At 47.6% G+C, this 20073-nt stretch overlaps 1 protein-coding gene and 1 gene segment (V, D, J or C); one reads left to right on the forward strand and one right to left on the reverse strand.

Moving 5' to 3' along the window:
• The window catches only part of LOC137844377 (T cell receptor alpha variable 9-1-like), a 44701-nt gene that overhangs the window by 12270 nt on the left and 12358 nt on the right, over positions 1-20073 (reverse strand).
• On the forward strand, positions 792-18098 carry LOC137844380 (feather keratin Cos2-3-like). 4 transcript variants are annotated; one of them, XM_068660731.1, is made up of 2 exons: positions 792-1369; positions 17333-18098. In XM_068660731.1, exon 2 carries the CDS (start codon positions 17354-17356, stop codon positions 17657-17659), a length of 306 nt encoding a protein of 101 aa, XP_068516832.1. In that variant the 5' UTR covers positions 792-1369; positions 17333-17353; the 3' UTR covers positions 17660-18098. The 4 variants fall into 4 exon arrangements, with proteins under 4 accessions (XP_068516832.1, XP_068516830.1, XP_068516833.1 ...); XM_068660729.1 differs by lacking the exon at positions 792-1369 and adding an exon at positions 11483-11956; XM_068660732.1 differs by lacking the exon at positions 792-1369 and adding an exon at positions 12411-16963.

Genomic DNA, 20073 nt, shown 5'->3' on the forward strand with positions numbered 1-20073 from the left:
GCTTCATGCAGCACCACTGCTCTCCACTCCCAGGCAAGGGCCTTCCCACATCTGCAAACCCTGGGGTCCTGTGGTGTGGGGGTGATTTAGTTTCACACAGACTGTACATGCTGCCAGTGCCATGGGACCAGGATGGGGGATGGGGCTATTGCTCCATGGTGTGAGGATGGAGGTACCTCTCCGTAGGCCAGGTTCTTTGGGAGGCAGTGCTGGCTCAGGTGGCAGCGCAAGGGCAACAAGCATCAGAACCAAGCCCACCAAAGCCCAGGCAACCACATCTTACAGCTCTGGCCTGACCCCTAGCCCAGGGTCTCTGCACAAGCTCAGGCCTAGCATAGCCCTGCCCCAGCTTTGCTGAGCGTGTGCCTGTGCCTGGCCTGGCCTAATCTTACCAGTCTGGCCTGGCCAGCCATCTGGGTGGTGCAGCACCATCACTGGAAGGAGCCTTTAGCCAGGCCTCTCTGGGGTCTGGCCTTATTCTGCGCCCCAGACCCAGCTCTCACTCTGGGACCAAGACCTTCTACACATAACACATCTTTTGCCTGCTAAAGTTTTTGCAAGAAAACGGCGCCTCATTGAGTGTATCATTGGTGTTTGATGTAGATACTTGGGAACATGCAGAGACAATTGTCTGGGACACTGCTTCTTCGGGAAATACCACAGTGGTAGAAGTAATGACGACTTGGTGTTTAGTAACTGAAGCATTGAGAGCTTTTATATTGTATAAACTCACTTTAGGATAGAATAAATCTTGTAGTTAAAATATAATGAGAACAAAATATACGACACCTTGTTATCTGTCGACCTTCAGTTATGCTGAAACTTGAGCTAACTTGAGCCAACTCGGCATTCCTGTGGCTTGGAAAACAACTGATTCAGCCAACCTGGCATTCTTTAGCAAAAGGTGAGAAGTACACCATGAGGAAGACCACGGTCTTCCTCCCAAAGACCACTGCCCACGTCCTGAAGACCCTGGCCCACAATTCTTTTGAGGCTTCCTTGAGCGCAAGGACTGATAAGCTAATTAGCATATGAAGCGAGAGTAGGCAGGTTTAGGTAATGAACATGTATAGGCATTAATAGAATATTTGTTGTTTTGCTGTATAAATATGAGATAGTTTGTTACTTCGAATATGCACGTTAGGTGGAAGGATCCCCCGTGCATCCAGCGCTGACAATAATGGATACTTCGTCACTTAGAAATTTCGGCTTCGATCTTTGAATCAATCTTGTACCCCAGATAGGACAGCCTGTCTGCCGGACTGCAGGACCTGCTGGGAATAGGACTCCCTAGGGTACCCCCAGGATTTCTCGGAGGGACTCCTTGACCCAATGGATCACTGTGGAGGCAGACAAGGATCCCATCTCTGTAAGTGACAGTATTCTTTATTTTAGTTTTGGTTTGTTTGTTTGGTAGACTGGTCATTTGAAACTGCCCATAAGTAGGAAGATAAAAGTTCTGCCAGGTGGTGTATACTTTTGTGGCTAGCACCTTAAGTATATGTTTGATTTTGTTGACATTTAATTGCCATTTGGAAGCTGGCAAGTTTGCTTTAAGGTTCATTTGTTTGGTTTTGTTGGCATTCAATTGCCCTTTGGAACCTGGCAAGTTTGCTAGTAAGGTTCATTTGTTACAATGTTACTTATTTTGGTTTTCTGACTTATGGCATATGGAATTTGACTCTGATTATTGTTATTGTGATTTTGGCAATATTCTTGGTGATAATAGTAAGTTCTTGGCGTCTCTATAGAAAGATACCTGTGTGCTGCATTTTGTAAGTGGTAAGTGTGTTCTGAAAGTGTGAACTGGGAAAATGGGAGGAAGGCAAACTGGTGGTATTTTAAAGAAAAGCCATTTAGGATGTGTTTTGAGTTATTGGAAGGATATTGGAGGATCTGCCGGTGGAAGTGTGAACAGGAAAACATTGATAAAATATTGTAATCAATGGTGGCCACTTTATAAGCTGGAATGTGGAGAAAAGTGGCCTTTTAATGGAACTTTAAACTATAATACTTTGCTACGGTCAATGTTGTTTTTGAGAAGAAGAACAGGATGAAATGTTGTATACTGATGTTGTTTCAGCATCTTGGTGGGAAAAGGTATGGAATTAAGTTGGCCCCTGACTGAGCCTTTGATGTTGGCATTAGAAAAGTACAGGCTGGAGATAGATAAAGGAAGTGTTAAAAAGGTTGTTGAAAGTGTTAAAGGTGTTTGAAGTTGAATGAGCAGGGAAAGAGGATGTAGGAATGTTAATAGTTCTGCCTCAGCCCAAGGATGAGATCTTAAAATCACAGGTGTTAGCCCTCTGGGGCAAAGGGATCGTGATGGGTCCAAGAGAGTTGTCATGGAAACAGAAAAGCAGTTAACTCTTAAAACAACCTGAGTTCATTTACGAGCTCAGACTGCAGATGGGACTGCTCAGGGAACTGTGGACAATTGCATTCCCCTGACCAACCCCCACTGAGACCCTAATCATCCCGAAAATTATGAATGGTTAAGTAAATACTAAAATCTGGATGAATTGGGAATTGAGAATATGCTTCCAACAAGGTCCAAAAGAAACCTCTATGGAATTTTTGGACCAACTCTGAAATGTAAGGAAAAATTAAAAAAAAATAATAATAAAATAAAAAAATAAATAAAAAGATTTGATTTGGACCTGGCTTGGGAGGACAAATTGACTAGCCTTTTCCTAGGGTAATCATTGGCCCCTGATTTCAACAGGAACGAGAGATGATTTAGATCAAAAGGAATTTACTCCGATAACTGCTCGTACAAGGAGTAAAGTAGGGCTAGTAATTCAAGCCCCTTTGTGGCAAGCCATGGGAACTAACGGGCCTGCCAGAAAAAGGGTGCCCTTTAAAACAAATGATTTAGATTCCTGGAAGGAAGCAGTAAAAGGGTACCAAGATGATCCAGAGGCAGTTGCTATAAGATTTGAGCTAATTGTGAAGAACTTAGATCCAGATTGGAAAGATATAGATATAATGCTGGCTGCATTATCCGAGACAGAAAAAACAACTAGTAATTAAAACTGCTCGGACACAAGTACAAATTCAAATAGTAACGGGAGCTTCTTATTCAGTGCTGAACCAGAAACTAATACCAGAAAATAAAGACTTTGTGACTGTGATGGGATCCACTGGCCAACAAGAAAAATTTTTTTTCTTAAAACCATTGAAATATAAATTGGGAAAACAAATGGGGATACATAGATTTTTATATCTACCTGGATCTCCAAAATCTCTATTAGGTCGAGATTTGTTAGAAAAATTAGAAGCAGAAATTGTCTTTGAAAAAGAGAAAATGGAATAAAGGATAGGAGAAGAACAACTAATAAATGTGTTGACCTTGACACTAATAGAAACTGACCCTAAAAGTGAAATACCCTTAGAGATCACAGATCAAGTATATCCAGGAGTTTGGGCCACGAAGTCCCTGGAAGAGCTAAAAATGTGACCCCAATAATTATTAAATTAAAGCCAGGAGAGAAACCCATTAAGGTTAAGCAATATCTTTTGAGGATAGAAGATAGGAAAGGAATTAAAGAGACAATTGATAAATTTCTACAGTATGGATTATTGATTGAATGCAAATCAGAATACAATACACCAATATTGCCAATTAAAAAGGCAGATGGAAAAAGCTATAGGCTAGTTCAGGATTTGAGGGCCATAAATAAAATCACTGAGGATATACATCCAGTAGTGGCAAACCCTTATACTTTGCTGACTAAATTAAAGAACAGTCAAGTCTGGTTTACCGTACTGGATTTAAAAGACGCCTTCTTCTGCCTAACCTTAGCCACAGAAAGCCAAAACCTATTTGCCTTTGAATGGGAAAACCTCAACGCAGGCAGAAAGATGCAGCTTACGTGGACGGTTCTAGCTCAAGGATTCAAGAATAGCCCCATTATTTTTGGAAACCAATTAGCAAGGGAATTCGAGACTTGTGTTATAAATGAAGTCTCACCTCAATCTGAATTTAGTAATATATATAAAAGAAATATTTATAAAAGGTATAAAAGGCAGTTAAACAGCACTGGGTGTGCGGGGAGTCTACTCTCCACCAACACGCACACATGAACATCAAACATTCTAAATATACAGAACATTGCTTTACATACTAAACCCGAGTACGCCTATTCATACGTACAATCAGATATGGTAACAAACAATCCTTTAAGTTCTATGACTTAACAGTCTCCATTTTCCATTCCTTTTCTTGACTACAAACAAGTCTCCATTTTCCATTCCTTTTGAACAATATGTCTCGCTTCAAGTTGTCAAGCAACTCGGTCTTTGGGCCTTATGTATCCCGTTCTTCCCGAATCGAAGAAAAGCACATCCATCTCCTTTTCAAGGCCCATGGGGCCTGGGTCAAAAGGCACGTCCAGGTCACCAGGGGGCGTAACAGCAAAAGCTTTCGATGGCTGTAGCAGCAGATGGCGTAGCAGTCGGATCAGTAAAGGAGCCCGCAGCTCCCTCACTGTCTGGCAAACCACACACGTCTGGCTGTGGTCCCACAGGGCTCTTTAAGGCCTCAGAGACTGCTCGCCAGGTGCCAAGCAATCCCACTGCAACCTTGTCATTTTTAGTTGCAGAGTCCCACACCTTGACCTCAGTTTGGTTCCATGTTTCAGGATCATAAACTGTCCGATTATTTACAGGTAGAATAAGCTGTAAGGTTACCAGGACAGTCTTTGTTTCTAAGGACGTATGATTCCCCATAATGTGCAACTGTTTACCAGCGAGGGGCAGTTGTGTGCACAGGTCCGCTTCTCTCAGCTTGAGCTTCTTTCCAGCTCCGGTGTGCCCATTTCCAGCAACTTTCAGTACAAGCTTCTCTGAGCGGTTTGCTGAGTTTGGCTGAACCTATCTTCATGAGGCAATCAAAGTGCCTGTTCCCATCCTGGTCTCCATTCTGCCAGCCTGTTCCTCTTCACTTCTTTTTCCTGCTTCTTTATTGATGACATAACTTCATCACATCGCGTTGCCTTTTTTTTTTTTATCTTGAGGGCAGGCTCCCCTCTTATACCCTTCTCTCCACAGCAGTTCTTTTCAAAACAACTTTTCATTGGCCAAACAACTTTGAATGTAACAACAACAGCAAACACCCAGAAACTTCCATGCCTTAATGGCTGGAGAAAAAGAAAACCCAGACTGCATGGAGTCTCCTGAATCACCCTTCTTTGTTCCCTCTAAACTCTTTTATATTCCTGATAGCATCATCGTTAAGAGTCTAATGTTATCTCAACCACGGGGCTTTCCAACCCCCATGGCCACATTCCCACATCTCCCCCTTCTTTATTAATATCAACCATTTTCTTGACTCGAATTACCACTCCATATATAACACTTGGATACCTCTGGACACTGAAGGGGCTTTGTTACACTATGTAGATGATCTCTTAATAGCTACCGAGACTAAAGAGAGTTGTATTCACTGGACTATAAGTCTCCTTAATTTTCTGTGTTTAAATGGATATTGAGTCTCTCAACAGAAACCCCAGCTGGTTCAATAAAGCATGACCTATTTGGGATTTGAAAGTTCGGGAGGACAACGAGAACTAGGAACTGAACATAAGGAAGTCCTTTGCCAGACTCCAGAACCCCAAACGGTAAAGGAGCTATGAACCTTTTCAGGAATGACAGGTTGGTGTCGCCTTTGGATTTATAATTATGGACTAATGGTAAAGCCTCTATATGAATTGATAAAGAGTAATCAGTCAAAGTTAGTCTGGACTGGAGAAGCACAAAAAGCCTTTAAACAACTTAAACGAGAATTGATGCACGCTCCGACTTTGGGATTACCGGATCTCTCAAAACCCTTTTGGTTGTTCTCTCATGAGAGACAAGGGATAGCTTTGGGAGTACTAGCACAAAGAGTGGGTCCCTATAAACGAGCAGTAGCCTACTTCTCTAAACAATTAGATGAAGTAAGTAAAGGATGGCCCAGATGCTTTCGGGCTGTTGCAGCTGTTGTTATCAATATACAAGAAGCTCTGAAGTTTACAATGGGACAGAAAATGACAGTATTAGTCTCCCATATGGACTCAGCAGTTTTGGAACAAAAAAGAAACCATTGTCTTTCGCCACAAAGATTTTTAAAATATCAAGCAATATTAGTAGAACAAAATGGTGTGGAAATTGTGGTCACTAATGTCGTAAATCCAGCTTCTTTCCTTAGCGGAACTCTGGATGAATCCATAACCCATGATTGTATAGAAACAATGGAGACTGTGTATTCTAGTCGACCTGATCTTAAGGAAGAACCTTTAGAAGATGCTGATGAATCTTGGTATACTGATGGAAGCACCTTTGTGAAACAAGGACAATGTAAGGCAGGGTACGCCATTACAACCACTCAACAGGTAATCGAGTCCAAACCATTACCCCCTGGGACGTCCGCCCAGAAAGCAGAGATAATTTGTCTTACGTGAGCACTGGAACTAGCAGCAGGAAGGAAAATAAATATTTGGACAGATTCTAAATATGCATTTGGCGTGGTGCATGCTCATGGAGCAATTTGGAAAGAACGTGGATTGCTGACCACTCAAGGAAAACAGATAAAACATGCTGAAGAAATTTTAAAAATTGTAAGAGGCTGTAAAGCAACCAGAAAAGATAGCTATCATGCATTGTCGGGGACATCAAAAGGGGAATGCCTATTTTGAAATTGGAAATTGATTGGCAGATCAGGAGGCTAAGCGGGCAACTGAATAACTGAAGTGATGGCATTGTCTTTGATACCAGACAGTAAAATCCAAACTACATACATGAACCAAAGCCAAATTATGCAAAAGAAGACCTAAAATTAATTGAAGATTTGAAAGGTAAAAGGAAACCAGATGGATGGGTATTTTTAAAAGATAACCACGTAATAATACCCTCTAATTTGACATGGCCCATAGTTCTTACGGAACACAGTAAAACACATTGGGGAGCTGACACATTGCATAAGAGCCTGAGTCAGACATTAGTGGGACAAAATTTATATACAACAATAAAACAAGTAACTCAACAATGTAGCATTTGTTTATACAATAACCCCAATACCAAGAATAGAATAAAATTTGGAATAATTGGTAAAGGAAATTATCTGGGGCAACAGTGGCAAATTGATTTTTCAGAACTCCCTAGAAAAGGGGGGTATTGTTATTTACTGGTTCTGACTGACATGTTTTTAGGATGGTCCAAAGCCTTTCCCTGTCGAACAAACAAAGCAAGAGAAGTGGTTAAAGTCTTGTTAAATGAAATAATACCATGCTTTGGGATTTCAGTAGCAATGTCTTCTGATAAAGGTTCACATTTTTGTGCACAAGTGGTACAACAGATAAGTAAGATTCTAAAGATAGATTGGCAACTACATACTCCTTATAGACCGCAGGCAAGTGGACAGATAGAAAAAATGAAACATTTAATTAAACAAAAAATAGCTGAAATCGGACAAGAAGCTAATTTGTCACAGCCTCAATCTCTCCCTTTAGCATTACTTAGAATCAGAGTTAAACCTAGAAAAAAAGAGAATTTGAGTCCCTTTGAAATCTTATATGGAAGGCCGTATCAATGTCTATTTAGTGGAGAGGATCTAACGCAGTTAGAACCAGAATATTTATATGCTTATACAACTGAACTTCAGAAACAATTAAATAAAGTACATAAATTTGTTTTAGGGACCAGGGCTAGAGGGTTGGATCAACCAATCCACCCCTTTAAGACCAGGGATTATGTATATATAGAGACTTTTTCAGGACAACCCTTAGAGGAAAAATGGAATGGACCGTATCAGGTGTTTCTGACAACTCATAGTGCTATCAAGATTAGAGAACAAGCCGCTTGGATCCACCATTCCCGAGTGAAGAAACCTCCAGAAGTCCCCTGGAAAGTAACGCCAGGTGACGGTGAAATGAAACTAAAGCTTAGTCAAACAAAATGAGGACATTATGGTCGGGAGTATTTGGTAATATAGTTGGCAGAAATTTTGTTGATAGAATTGTTTTGTTTCTATGGCTTATAGTTGTAATTGTGATTCAAGAAGGTGCCTCTATGATAATAGAGAATGGTGAGTGGCCTTGGACCGAAGCCATAACAACAGAGGATAAAAGCATTAATGGAAAGTTAGCAGTTATGGTCATCTGGCGAAAAAATGGTAACCATTTATTTACACCATCAGAATGGTGAAAATTAGGGGAAGAGTGAACACACCAAAGAACCATAGAGGAAGAAATTAAGTTAGCCACAGACAAAACTAAAACAACCCCTACAATCATCCTTATTGGCATTGGGAACTAGCCAATGGCAAGTTTCAAAGGTGTTACCGAGATGGGAAAAGGCTGAAGACCAAGACCACAAAATAATAATAGATGCACTTAGTATGGTTCAAGATAATGTATCTTTAGCTCTTAGTTGTATGCAAGCACAGTTATGGTTGCAGGCAACAGCTGGCTTGATCATTAGGAAAGGAAGTGAAGGCATGTTTCCGGCTGAAGTCCGAAAGACTGTTTGGGACAATGCCAATGATTTTGAGAAGAAGTTCCAGTCTTGGTGGACTCTGGTAAATTTTACCTATGATCCCATTGTTAACATGGCTACTGCCTTTGTGCTTACTATACGTAATGCCACAGTTTATGTTACCCACCCGATCACTGCACTAGGATTAAACCATGAGGAGACAGTGCTCTATCCTTTGGAGCATAGAACATGGGCACAGATGGAGAATGGGAAATGGCAGTCTGTAAATCTAAAATCATGTGTTAGCCGGGATCAAGGATTTATTTGTGAAAGCAATACAAATGATGCTCAGGATGTATGTTTTGACATGGAGCAAGGTGTTTGCCACTTTGAAATTCATCCAAATACTAGTCAAAAGACTGTGCTTGTATATATTAGTCAAGGCTGTGTGTGTTTAAGAACTGCTTGTGATTTTGTAGAAGTAGATAAGGAGAACATAACTCTCCGTAGCAAAAATCATTCTAACTTTTGTATTTGTAACTGTTAGAATCATCGGGTGTAATTTTCTATATTTGTCACCAGTGGTATCCCACCAGTTGATCAAGTCTAACAGCACAATGTATCATTGGTCCCAGCCAGCATGGGTTTGTGAAGGGTAGGTCCTGCCTAACTAACCTGATTTCCTTTTATGATAAGATCACCCGTATGGTGGACCAAGGGAAACCAGCTGATGTGATTTTTTTGGACTTCAGCAAGGCTTTTGACATGGTTTCCCATAGGATCCTACTGGACAAAATGTCCACCATACAGCTAAATAAAAACATCATACGATGGGTGAGCAATTGTTTAACGGGCAGAGCCCAAAGGGTTATGGTAAATGGGGCTGCGTCAGGCTGGCGGGCGGTCACCAGTGGGGTCCCTCAAGGCTCCATTTTAGGGCCGGTACTTTTCAATATTTTTATAAACGATCTGGATGTAGGAATAGAAGGCATTTTGAGCAAGTTTGCTGATGACACCAAACTTGGAGGAGTTGTGGACTCGAATGAGGGTGGAAAGGCCTTGCAGAGGGATCTGGATAGGTTGGAGAGCTGGGCGATCACCAACCGCATGAAGTTCAATAAGAGCAAGTGCCGGGTCCTGCACCTGGGACGGGGAAACCCTGGCTGCACGTACAGACTGGGCGATGAGACGCTGGAGAGCAGCCTAGAAGAGAGGGATCTGGGGGTCGTGGTAGACAGCAAGTTGAATATGAGCCAGCAGTGTGCCCTGGCAGCCAGGAGGGCCAACCGTGTCCTGGGGTGCATCAAGCATGGCATCGCTAGTAGGTCAAGGGAGGTGATTGTCCTGCTCTACTCTGCGCTGGTGAGGCCTCACCTCGAGTACTGTGTGCAGTTCTGGGCACCACAGTATAAAAAGGACATGAAACTGTTGGACAGTGTCCAGAGGAGGGCTACAAAGATGGTGAAAGGCCTGGAGGGGAAGACGTACGAGGAACGGCTGAGGGCACTGGGCCTGTTCAGCCTGGAGAAGAGGAGGCTGAGGGGAGACCTCATTGCAGTCTACAACTTCCTCGTAAGGGGGTGTCGAGAGGCAGGAGACCTTTTCTCCATTAACACCAGCGACAGGACCCGCGGGAACGGGGTTAAGCTGAGGCAGGGGAAATTTAGGCTTGACATCAGGAGGGGGTTCTTCACAGAGAGGGTGGTTGCACACTGGAACAGGCTCCCCAGGGAAGTGGTCACTGCACTGAGCCTGTCTGAATTTAAGAAGATATTGGACTGTGCGCTTAGTCACATGGTCTGAACTTTTGGGTAGACCTGTGCGGTGTCAAGAGTTGGACTTGATGATCCTTAAGGGTCCCTTCCAACTCAGGATATTCTATGATTCTATGATTCTATGATCCCCCATGCATCCAGAGCTGACAATAAAGGAAAAAGAGCTGTTTTCTTATGGATCCACTTATGGCCCTGCTTGGTACAGCCTTATCATGTCCAGAAGGAATCAACCATGCAGGCAAGAGAGATGAGCCAAAGGTGTGCTGGGGTAAACCCTTTGTCTTTCCTGGTGTCAGAGGAATGGAATCAGCCACAGCTGCAAGAGAATGCAACCAATTTAGCCCAGGTGAAGGTATGGCACTGCCAGGGCTAAGGTGTGGGGTAGACCACAGGAAAGAGACCCAGGCAGAGCTCTGACAAACATTTCTGCTTTGTTGGGATGGCCCATTGCCCTGGAAGGGCTTGGCCTATGTTGCAACCCAAAACATGACTGGTAGTTCCTGGAGACATAGGTTTCTTAATTGCTCTGCTGTTTATTGCCTACCTTAAATGCCCCAGGACACTGTTAGCAGTATATAATGCTTGGGTGAAGTTCTGGGTGCGTGTCATTGGCAAATGGACAAAACTGTGGTTGGGATACGCTTCTACGTTTGCACAAGGCAGCTTAGCTTGGATGAGACACACACTATGCTGAGCAAACACCTTTGCTCTAAAATAAGACGTGAGGCTGCCCCTTTGCCTTCAGGAGAAACAGCCAGACATGGGCTGGATGGGCATCTGTCCCCTCTGCGATGCATTTCTGAGACAATGCTGGCTGGCCTTTATAGACAGGTGTGAAGAGATAGGCCTGTCTCCAGCACTGACTCCCAGAAGAACCTGGCAGTGTCCAGGAGTGGAAATCCCTGACTGACAGGCACCATCAGGAACCTCACAGCAGTCTGCTTCTCCTATACATCCCAAGGTCATCGATGGACAGCCACACTGAGGCACTCCAAACATTGTTACCCTGAATTAAACCAAGGATGCAAACTGTCCTGATTCGGTCCTTGTTTGGGCATGAATTTGGGAGAAACTGAGGAACATTGTTGCAGAGTGAGGAAAAGGAGGGCTCAGGAGAAAGGGGCTGTGTTTCAGTGCCTCTTCCCTGCACACACCTCTGCCAGGCTGCTGCCATCTCCGTTCAGCTGCACCCAGGCTCCAGACCCTTTCAGCAGAACCGAAGTGCCTTGGAGGGGCCGGGCTGGCGGGGGAACCCCCGCGGCTGCGGGACGAGGTGGTCCTGGCGGGCGGAGCGGCAGCGCCCCCTGGGGGCTGTGCCCCTGCCTCGCCCCCGCCACACACGCCCGGCCCCGCCCGCCACGGTTCCTGCACGGCCGCAGCCCCGGCTCCTCTCCCCGTGGCTCTCAGGGCGCAGTAATACACCGCCGCGTCCCGAAGCCGGGGATCGGTGAGCCACAGGGCGCTGGACCGGCGGTCTGCTGCCACCACGAGCCACCCCGGCAGGTCCGTCAGTTCTCTGGAACCACTGAAAGCGCTCATGAGGAATGCGGGTCCTTGGCCCGGGAGATGGCGGTACCAGTAGATGACCTCGGTGATTTGGATGTTCGGGTGTGAGCAGGTGATGTTGATGCCCGTGCTATCGGTGGTCTGTGCCCATGGCTCCTGCTGCACCTGGGCTCTGCACACAGCCACTGCCGAGAAAGAAAGCAGGAGAAAACTCAGAGAAGGTATTTGCTGCACCAAAAATGTCACGCTGGGCGTGAGGAGAGAAAACAGTTGACAGTTGATGCGAGCTTTTTCTCAGAAGAAAGCATACAAAGGCATTTCACTGGGACTGGTTATTAGGGGACCAAGTCGGAGCAGGGCTGTTTGGGAGGAGAGCCCGAGCCAGGAGGAGAAGGGAAGCAGGCAGCAATGAGTGGGGGTGTGCTGAAAGGAGAGGAGGAAGGCAGGGAGCAAGGCAAGGTGGGAGGCAACGGCCGGCTGAGCTCGCTGGAGGCAGGCGGGATGGCTGCAGAGGGAGGCCAGAGGGGAGCGAGGTCCGTAAGAAGCCGGCGGGCCAGAAGCGAGGGCAGCCCCGTCCCGTCCCGTCCCGTCCCCGGCGCCGGCAGCCCCGCGCACCCAGGAGCACCGCGGCCAGCGCCGCCAGCCCTGCGGCCCGGCCCTGCCGCATCCCGCCGCTCCGCCGCCCGCGCCGCGCTGCCCCCGCCAGCCCCGGCTCTGCTCCGCCCGCGGCGCCTCCTCCCCGCCGCCGCCGCCCGGCGCCGCCAGCTCCGCCCCGGGGCCGCTCGGGGGCTGGCCCGGGCTGCGAGTGCTGGGCGCCTGTGGGCGGGCAGGGCTTCGGCTGCTGCCCGCGGGGCTCTGCCTGTCCTGCAGCCCAGCCCGGGATAGGAGAGGCAGAGGGAGAGAGAGTGGGAGATGGAGCGGGAGCGAAAGGGCGAGGGAGCGGAGACAGCAGCTGCCCTTCTGCTACGGCATCTCCTTTGGGAGTGGGAAGGGGAGAGGAGGGCAGTGAACATGGTAGGAGATGAGGAGGCATAGAGGAGAGCAGAGAAGGAGCCTCAGCCCCGTGTACCCCACGCAAGTGATGTGACTGCCCACATTTGGTCTCCTCACTGCCTCCCTCAGTCAGGTTTGTATCCCTGTGTGTTGTTTCCAGCTTCCTGCTGTTCTTTCTCTCGGCCCCCCCCCAGGTGCTGAAGGGCTGATTCTAGGGTAGGAAACAAGGAGGGAGGAGCTGAAAGGTAAGAAAGAAAATGAGGGCTGCTGTGGAAGCAGTGATGGCAGCTTCCCCAAGACCTCCATTGCAGAAGAGAGTAGAGAGAACGGCATGGCCCTGAAAGCAGAGACAGGGAGCACAGCAGGGGAAACAAAGAAACAACCTCCCTCTGTTTCTCAGGTTTTGAATGGCTTCCTTCACCTTCTCGATCTTTAGGCTGTAGGTGGGTGCATGGAGCAGGGGCATCACAGCCCTGGAGAAGATGGACACCACTTTGTTGTGGGAGAAGTTGGCAACGGGGTGGGTGTAGAGGAGGGAACGTAGCCCTCGGCATGATACAAGTGCAGGGAAGTGAGAGTGAGCAGACAGTGTCTTGTGTCTCCTCACATGTCTACATTCAGAGGGAGACCAGGAGCACCCTGCAGGAGCTCAAGGAGCACAGGAAAACTGGTGGTGCTGTTGTATTCAAGAAGCACAGCAGTCCAGAAGCTCTCTGCAGAAGGCAGCTGCATGATTGACAGCGATTCCCAGAAGAAGCTGTGATTGTGTAGGGTCAGAGCAGGGCAAACGAAGGGTGAGCGCCGCTTGTGCCAAGGAGGGGAGCAGGAGCTCAGCCCACAGGCCTCCCACCAGACTGCAGTTCTGCGGTGGGTGGCAGCTTGATCATAGGCCAAGAGTGAGAAGAGGACATCCCAGTTTAGGCCCGCTAGTGGAGGAAGAGGAGCCAGACCACACAGCTGGAAAAGTAAATTGTCCATAAAGAGGCGTTCTGACCAAGACATGGCACATGTCAGTGAATGAGAGGTTTCCAAAGACAAACGACACAAGAGGATGCAAGGGCGTGTTGGGCACCACCATCACGAGTGTATTCCCAGTCTGGAGCAAGAGGTAGATATCCGAGTCCAGAATGAAGAGCAGCAGCTCTCAGCTCTCAGACAAACCCAGCAGCAACAAAAGAAACCTCTCTCTAGACTTTCCCCTCACTCCTGTGGGAAGGAGATAGAGTTGCTGCTCAGGATTCATTGCCTTCCACCACTCGATATCTTCTGGAGGTAAAACACAGGAGGGCCTCAGCAAGCCAGGATGTTCCTTCAGAGGCAGTAGAAAGTAAAATCAGAACCCTGAAGTTCAGGAGAGCAGCATTTGCTTTCTTCACTGTGTGCACAACTATCTTTGTGTGTGCCCAAATATACTTCAGTGTGCATCCAGGAGTTTCTGTGAGTGCACCCATGAATTCATGCATCTTTTGACATGAGCAGCAGTGTGCATGAGTGCTGTTCCCTCCGCCCGCTTTTGATGTCATGAATGATATCGGTATGTGATCAAGGGTGACCGTGGGAATTAACAGAAACAGCGATCCGTCAACAGCATCCATCCAAGGCTGATATGTGGTGACTGTGCATGTTGTCCCATGCTTCCTGAGCAGTCCTAATGAGAGGTCAACCGAGAAACCCTCCAGAGGATCACAGGCTGCACCTCCAGCACGCACGTAGTCCAACCCTGTTTTCAGAGTGGGTCTCATCAGATCAGGTTGCTAAGGATCAAGTCCAGGCAAAGTGTGAATTCTTCCAAGGATGGAGCTCCAGTAGCATCTCTTTGGCAATATGCTCCAGTACTTGATCACCTTCAAGGTAAATATTTCTTCCGTGTATCTAACCAAAACTACCCATTTCTCAACTTGCACGCATTAGCCCTAGAATAAGTATGCTTCATCTCCAGAGTCCTGCTCTGTTTCTTTTTCGTACTCTTGTGAAGTGGGAGTAGACAATGCAAAAGTCTGTTTGGCTTTTTGTATGGCACCCCCAGGGTTTGTCCTTCCTCCCACAGCACAGCAACACAAGGACCCATGTTCCTCTGGTTCAGTGCCACTTCTGCCCAAGGTTTCAGACCCTGCATGACTCAGCACCAGGCCCATGAGTCACAGATGTATGTGTGGCATTTGGTTTCCCCATGGGGGACCTCTGTCCCACCCCACGCACCACTGACACCGCACCAGCAGCAGATCCACGCAGGGCTGGGCCTGCTCGAAGAGGGCAGGATTTCTCAGCCTTTCTCCTTGTCCATAAAGCCAACACCATCCTTTTGAACTCTCTAGCCATGTGGAGTGCATATGTGTCCTGGCCTGGAGCGGCAGGGAGGGGTGACTGCCACCATGCTCTTTCACTCTGAATCCTGTGGTACAGAATTAAAGAAAGGATCCAAAGTGTTGTGGGCCCATCCTTGTTGGGGACTGAAATTGGTAGTGAACTTCCTCGGTTCGGGAGGCAGTGGTATACAGATACAGAAGGACACATTTCAGCATGTGTGCTGTGGGCACTTCTGGGCTATTTTTGTTTTGTGATTGTTCAGCTGCTCTCAGGTTCCTTCTTCCTCTCTTCTTGCCAACTAAACTCCACAACACAGCTCTCTCACACCCCCTGCTGAAAGCAAGATGTGCGCACAGAATGTGATTTAAGCTAAAGGGCTTACAAGTGTAGATAGGTATAATATAATTAAATGAAAAAGAAAGAAAAATTATAAAACTAAAGAGTGAAGGGTATTTGGAAACAAATTGAGAGAAAATTATACTCCACTTCCCATCAGCAAGTGATGTTCGTCGAAGTCTTTGGAAGCACTGACTCAGTATGCCCACCCCTGGTTTTCATTCCCCTTTCACATCTTTACTGCTGAGTGTGACATCATCCAGTACGGAACATCCCTTTGGTTGGTTTAGGTCAGCGGCCCTGGTGATGTCCGCTCCCAACCTCGTGCCCACCCCCCACCTCCTGCCTTTTGGGGCTTGGAGAGAGTCTTGATGCTGTGTCACCACTGCTCCACTATAGCCCCAATGTTGGTGTGATGGCAATGCTGTTCTTGCTCCAAGTGCAGAGCACAGCACTCTAGGGGCTGCTGTGGGGAATGCTGAGTCTGTCCCAGGCAGCCCCAGTACAGGCAAGTACCCACAAGGGAGGAACATGTACATGAACGTGACACAGTGTGCAGCAAAGTTTCTGGACAGCATTTGAGCAAAGCACATGGTTTGACGTGTTAGAGAGGGGAGGTGGACTGGGAGCCTTGCAGAAGGAACCGGAGCCAGGGCTCTTGACAAGATAATGACAGCTTTCTTGGGCCTTGCACTTAATGCCTGAGAATCCCATTTGTTAGGCTGAGTAGCAGTGGTAAGGAAAGTGCTGGAGTGCCCCGACTGATCACTGGTGGGTGTCATGACAGAAATAAGCTTGCATCATGTAAGGAGAAGGTGGATGATTTTATTTATTTTTTAAAACAATAAATGAAAGGCATCAAGTTATGGGAGTGAAAAAAGAATTCCCTATGGGCAAGATCTGCATTGTGTGTCTCGGGAAAAGACACAAAGTGTCTCTGTCCAATGCTGGTAGAAGGCAGGATCACCTGCAGATGTAAGGTTTCCTTTCTGTCTACATTCGTCTTGTTATTCCTTCTAACTAAATCAGACACTGTCCTGTTGGGCCTTTCTTTTGTGATCCAGAAAGGGCCCTGCACAACCTCTCCCCCTTTACAGACATCCCTGGGTCAGAGCAGGAGAAGGCAAAACAGGCCAGCAGGTTTTCCCTGAGGGCAGTGTCAGCAGGGTTAGGGTCACAGGCAGGAGCTGGGTCACCTGTAATCAAAAGAGCCCCAGAGAGTCCCTAGGGAGTCACCCTGACTGAAAACATTTGCCTTTACTGGACTCTTCCAGCACTTGAGCAGTCTTCTGCCCACACTGACATGTGTTTCCTGGAAATACTTGGGCCTCCCTACCTGCCACTCAGGAGTTGCCTTCTTTGGGGAAAGGGCATAAAGCAGGAAATGAAAAGCAGCATCACAGGAAGGCAACACACATCCTGTATTATTAGCAGGGATGTTTTGCATTCAAGAGCAGCTTGTCAGAAAATAGTCCCTGCTTCAAGGGATGCCTCTGGACATGGGGCAGCTAAGGCCCACTATAAAAGCCAGCCCAGCTCCGTGCTCTCTCATCCACTTCTCTGGCCTTCTTCTTGTTGGGAACCAGGTGAGTGTGAAGCCCTTTCTTGTCCCCCTCATTCTCCCACAGGAGGACTCAGTTCCTTGGACCTTTCAGCTGCTATCAGCTGCGTGTCCTGCCAAATCTTGGGACTGCTGGTTGTGGGAGAGTCAAGAGGTAGAAGGTTTGTCATGGAGGAAGATTGGGCCTTTGGTGTGATGGCTCCTGTGCTGGAGCCTAGGGTGTATCCTGGCTGTGGTGGCTCTTTTTGGGCCCTGGCAGGATGGAGCCAAGAAGCCCTCGCACATCCCTGCACAGCCTCCAGCTCACAGTACTGCCTGTGCCTTGGATCTGTTAGGGTGTGGTGGCAGGCTGCTCCTTGTGCATCTCCATGTTGAGCTTCCTATCTGCCCTCTCTCCCAGGTGAACCTCCTGCCCCCAGACATGTCCTGCTATGACCAGTGCCGGCCATGCCAGCCCTGTGGCCCAACGCCGCTGGCCAGCAGCTGCAACGAGCCCTGCGTCAGGCAGTGCCAGAACTCCACCATTGTCATTGAGCCCTCTCCCGTGGTGGTGACCCTGCCTGGCCCCATCCTCAGCTCCTTCCCGCAGAACACCGTTGTGGGATCCTCCACCTCTGCTGCCGTTGGCAGCATCCTCAGCTGTGACGGTGTCCCCATCAACTCCGGGTGCTGTGACCTCTCCTGCATTACCAGCCGCTACTGTGGCAGCAGGTGCCGCCCCTGCTAAAGATGCCAGACAGTGCCCCAGTCCAGGACCCCAGGAACTCAGAACATGCTGCTGGCCAAAATGGATGGAAGAAGAGACCTCATGTTGTTGTTCTGAGAGGACCTGACCATCTCTGGCTTGTCCTGTAAAGACAGACAGGAAGGGGCCAGCCCGGAGTCTATGACAACATGGCCAATGTCTACCTAACCTGTTTTCCACACGCTCTTTTTCTTTCCTTGCTTTCTTGCCCTCTGCTTTGCATGAGGCCCTCAGAAACCAGCCTGGAGAGACCTGCTAGCTCCTCTCCCCATGTGAGCCAGGTAGATTGATTCCCTGTTGCAAGTCTGCCATTGGAAAAGCTGAACAGATTTTTGTCTGCTCCTGCTGTGCTATGATCTCAGGGCCTCCTCTTGGAGTCACGTCCTTTTCCCCCTGAGCCTTGATAAACATTTGCAGCAACCCTGAGTGTGTCCCTGTGTGGTCTTTTCATCTGGATACTGATGGCCAAGGGAGAAAACCATTCCTTAGTGGGAATAGGCTGGGGGCACTCCCTCATTCCTCTAGGCTCTGGAGGGTGTGACATACTGCAGCAATTCATCTTTCAGGCACTGAATCTTGAAGGTGAGGAAGACATCCATAGTTCCTCCACAGCTAATAGCCACCAGTCCTTGACTTTTGACATCTCTGCCTAGACAAATTATGATGAAATTGGAGGCCCTGGCTCATGGGGAAGAGTGTTTGTCTTGATTTGGGTGGAGCTGTGCTGGGGATGGAGGCTCAGACAAAGATGATCCCAAAGGATTGCATAAAATGGGAATGGATAATTGTCTAGGGGATAGCCCTCTTTCTCTCCATGCAGCACCACTGCTCCCCACACCCAGGCGAGGGCGTTCCCACATCTGCACACCTCGGGGCCCTGTGGTGTGGGGGTGATTTAGTTTCACACAGGCTGTACATGCTGCCAGTGCCTTGTGTCCAGGATGGAGGATGAGGCTATTGCTCCATGGTGTGAGGATGGGGGGACCTCTCTCCAGGCCAGGTTCTCTGGGAGGCAGTGCTGGCTCAGGTGGTGGTGCAAGGGCAACAAGCATCAGAACCAAGCCCACCAAAGTCCAGGATAACCATGGCTCCCAGCTCTGGCCTGACCCCTAGCCCAGGGTCTCTGCACAAGCTCAGGTCTAGCATAGCCCTGCCCCAGCTTTGCTGAGTGTGTGCCTGTGCCTGGCCTTGCCTAATTTTGTCTTGTCTTGGTAAAAAGACATTGTCCACATAGCATCTCATTGCCTCTGAAAACCACAGAATAACAGAACGCTAGGTATCCTATAACAGACAAACAAAGGTCATCAAGTCCATCTCTAACTTCATGCAGGATTACCTGCAAATGAAACCACATGTCCTCAAGTGTTGTCCGAATGCTTCTTGAACCCCAGCAGGCTTGTTGCTGTGATCACTTCCATGGGGAGCCTTTTCCAGTGCCCAAACTCACTTGCCATGCACTGCTTAGTAAAGTATATATATTGACAGATATGTACTTAGAGAATGGGAACCGTGATGGGGTGGGAGGCATAAGCAGGAAATGCCTTGTGGTGAGTGAAAAACAAGGGAACAGGGAAAGTGTGTGGATACAGTCAAGGATCTTGCTCAGCATTATAGCCCCACAGGCCAGGCTCAGAAGAGGCCCAGCACCAGAGCAGAAACAGGCAATGGTGTTCCTGGTACCCCCTCCGCACCCATGCTCTGAAGGAGAGCAGGAAGCAGAGTTTCTTTCTCATGACTGAGGTATAATGCAATGCCTCATGTGTGGCAATCAGAGAGCAACATTGTGAAAATGAGAAACTCAGTGATACCCTGGAGAAGGTGAAAAAATATATATGCCAGGCAGCTGGAAACACAAATGGTTCACCTGATGACATGGAAAGTCTCCAGTGTTTGGGGAGCAATGGTGGTGGAGTACAAGTTCTCCAAGAAGGTGAGCGTGCTGAGTAAAAAGTGAATTGGGGTATTCAGCGGGTGGTGGTCGCTCCCCACAGTGACAAACGGAGGCCATTCCCCATCGCCTTCAGAGATGAGGAGAAGATAATGACAAAGAGGATGATGTGCCAGCCAAGATGATCTGTTAAGCTCAGAAGAATGAATTCAGTGCCAAAGGTCCTGTTCTCCTTTGCCATGGCTCTAAGAGTTCAGAAGGAGATGATGTCACACTGAGGTTCCATGCTGCACTAAGAGTAGCCATAAACATCAACCAAAAACCTCTTCCTTGCCTCTCATGGCCTCTCATGATCTCTCATTTTCCTTCACAGAATCACACAGAATCACAGAATTTCTAGGTTGGAAGAGACCTCAAGATCATCGAGTCCAACCTCTGACCTAACGCTAACAGTCCCCACTAAACCATATCCCTAAGCTCTACATCTAAATGGCTTTTGAAGACTTCC

The sequence above is a fragment of the Anas acuta genome, chromosome 25 (genome assembly GCF_963932015.1).
Source record: "Anas acuta chromosome 25, bAnaAcu1.1, whole genome shotgun sequence".
Classification (NCBI taxonomy): domain Eukaryota; kingdom Metazoa; phylum Chordata; class Aves; order Anseriformes; family Anatidae; genus Anas; species Anas acuta.

Bases quoted from the DNA above. Each gene is read 5' to 3' on its own strand.
- LOC137844380 (XM_068660732.1), top strand. From the start codon at position 16,859: ATGCCTCTGGACATGGGGCAGCTAAGGCCCACTATAAAAGCCAGCCCA. The intron at 16,964-17,332 runs GTGAAGCCCTTT...CCTCTCTCCCAG, and splicing joins TTGTTGGGAACCAGGTGAGT to GTGAACCTCCTGCCCCCAGA.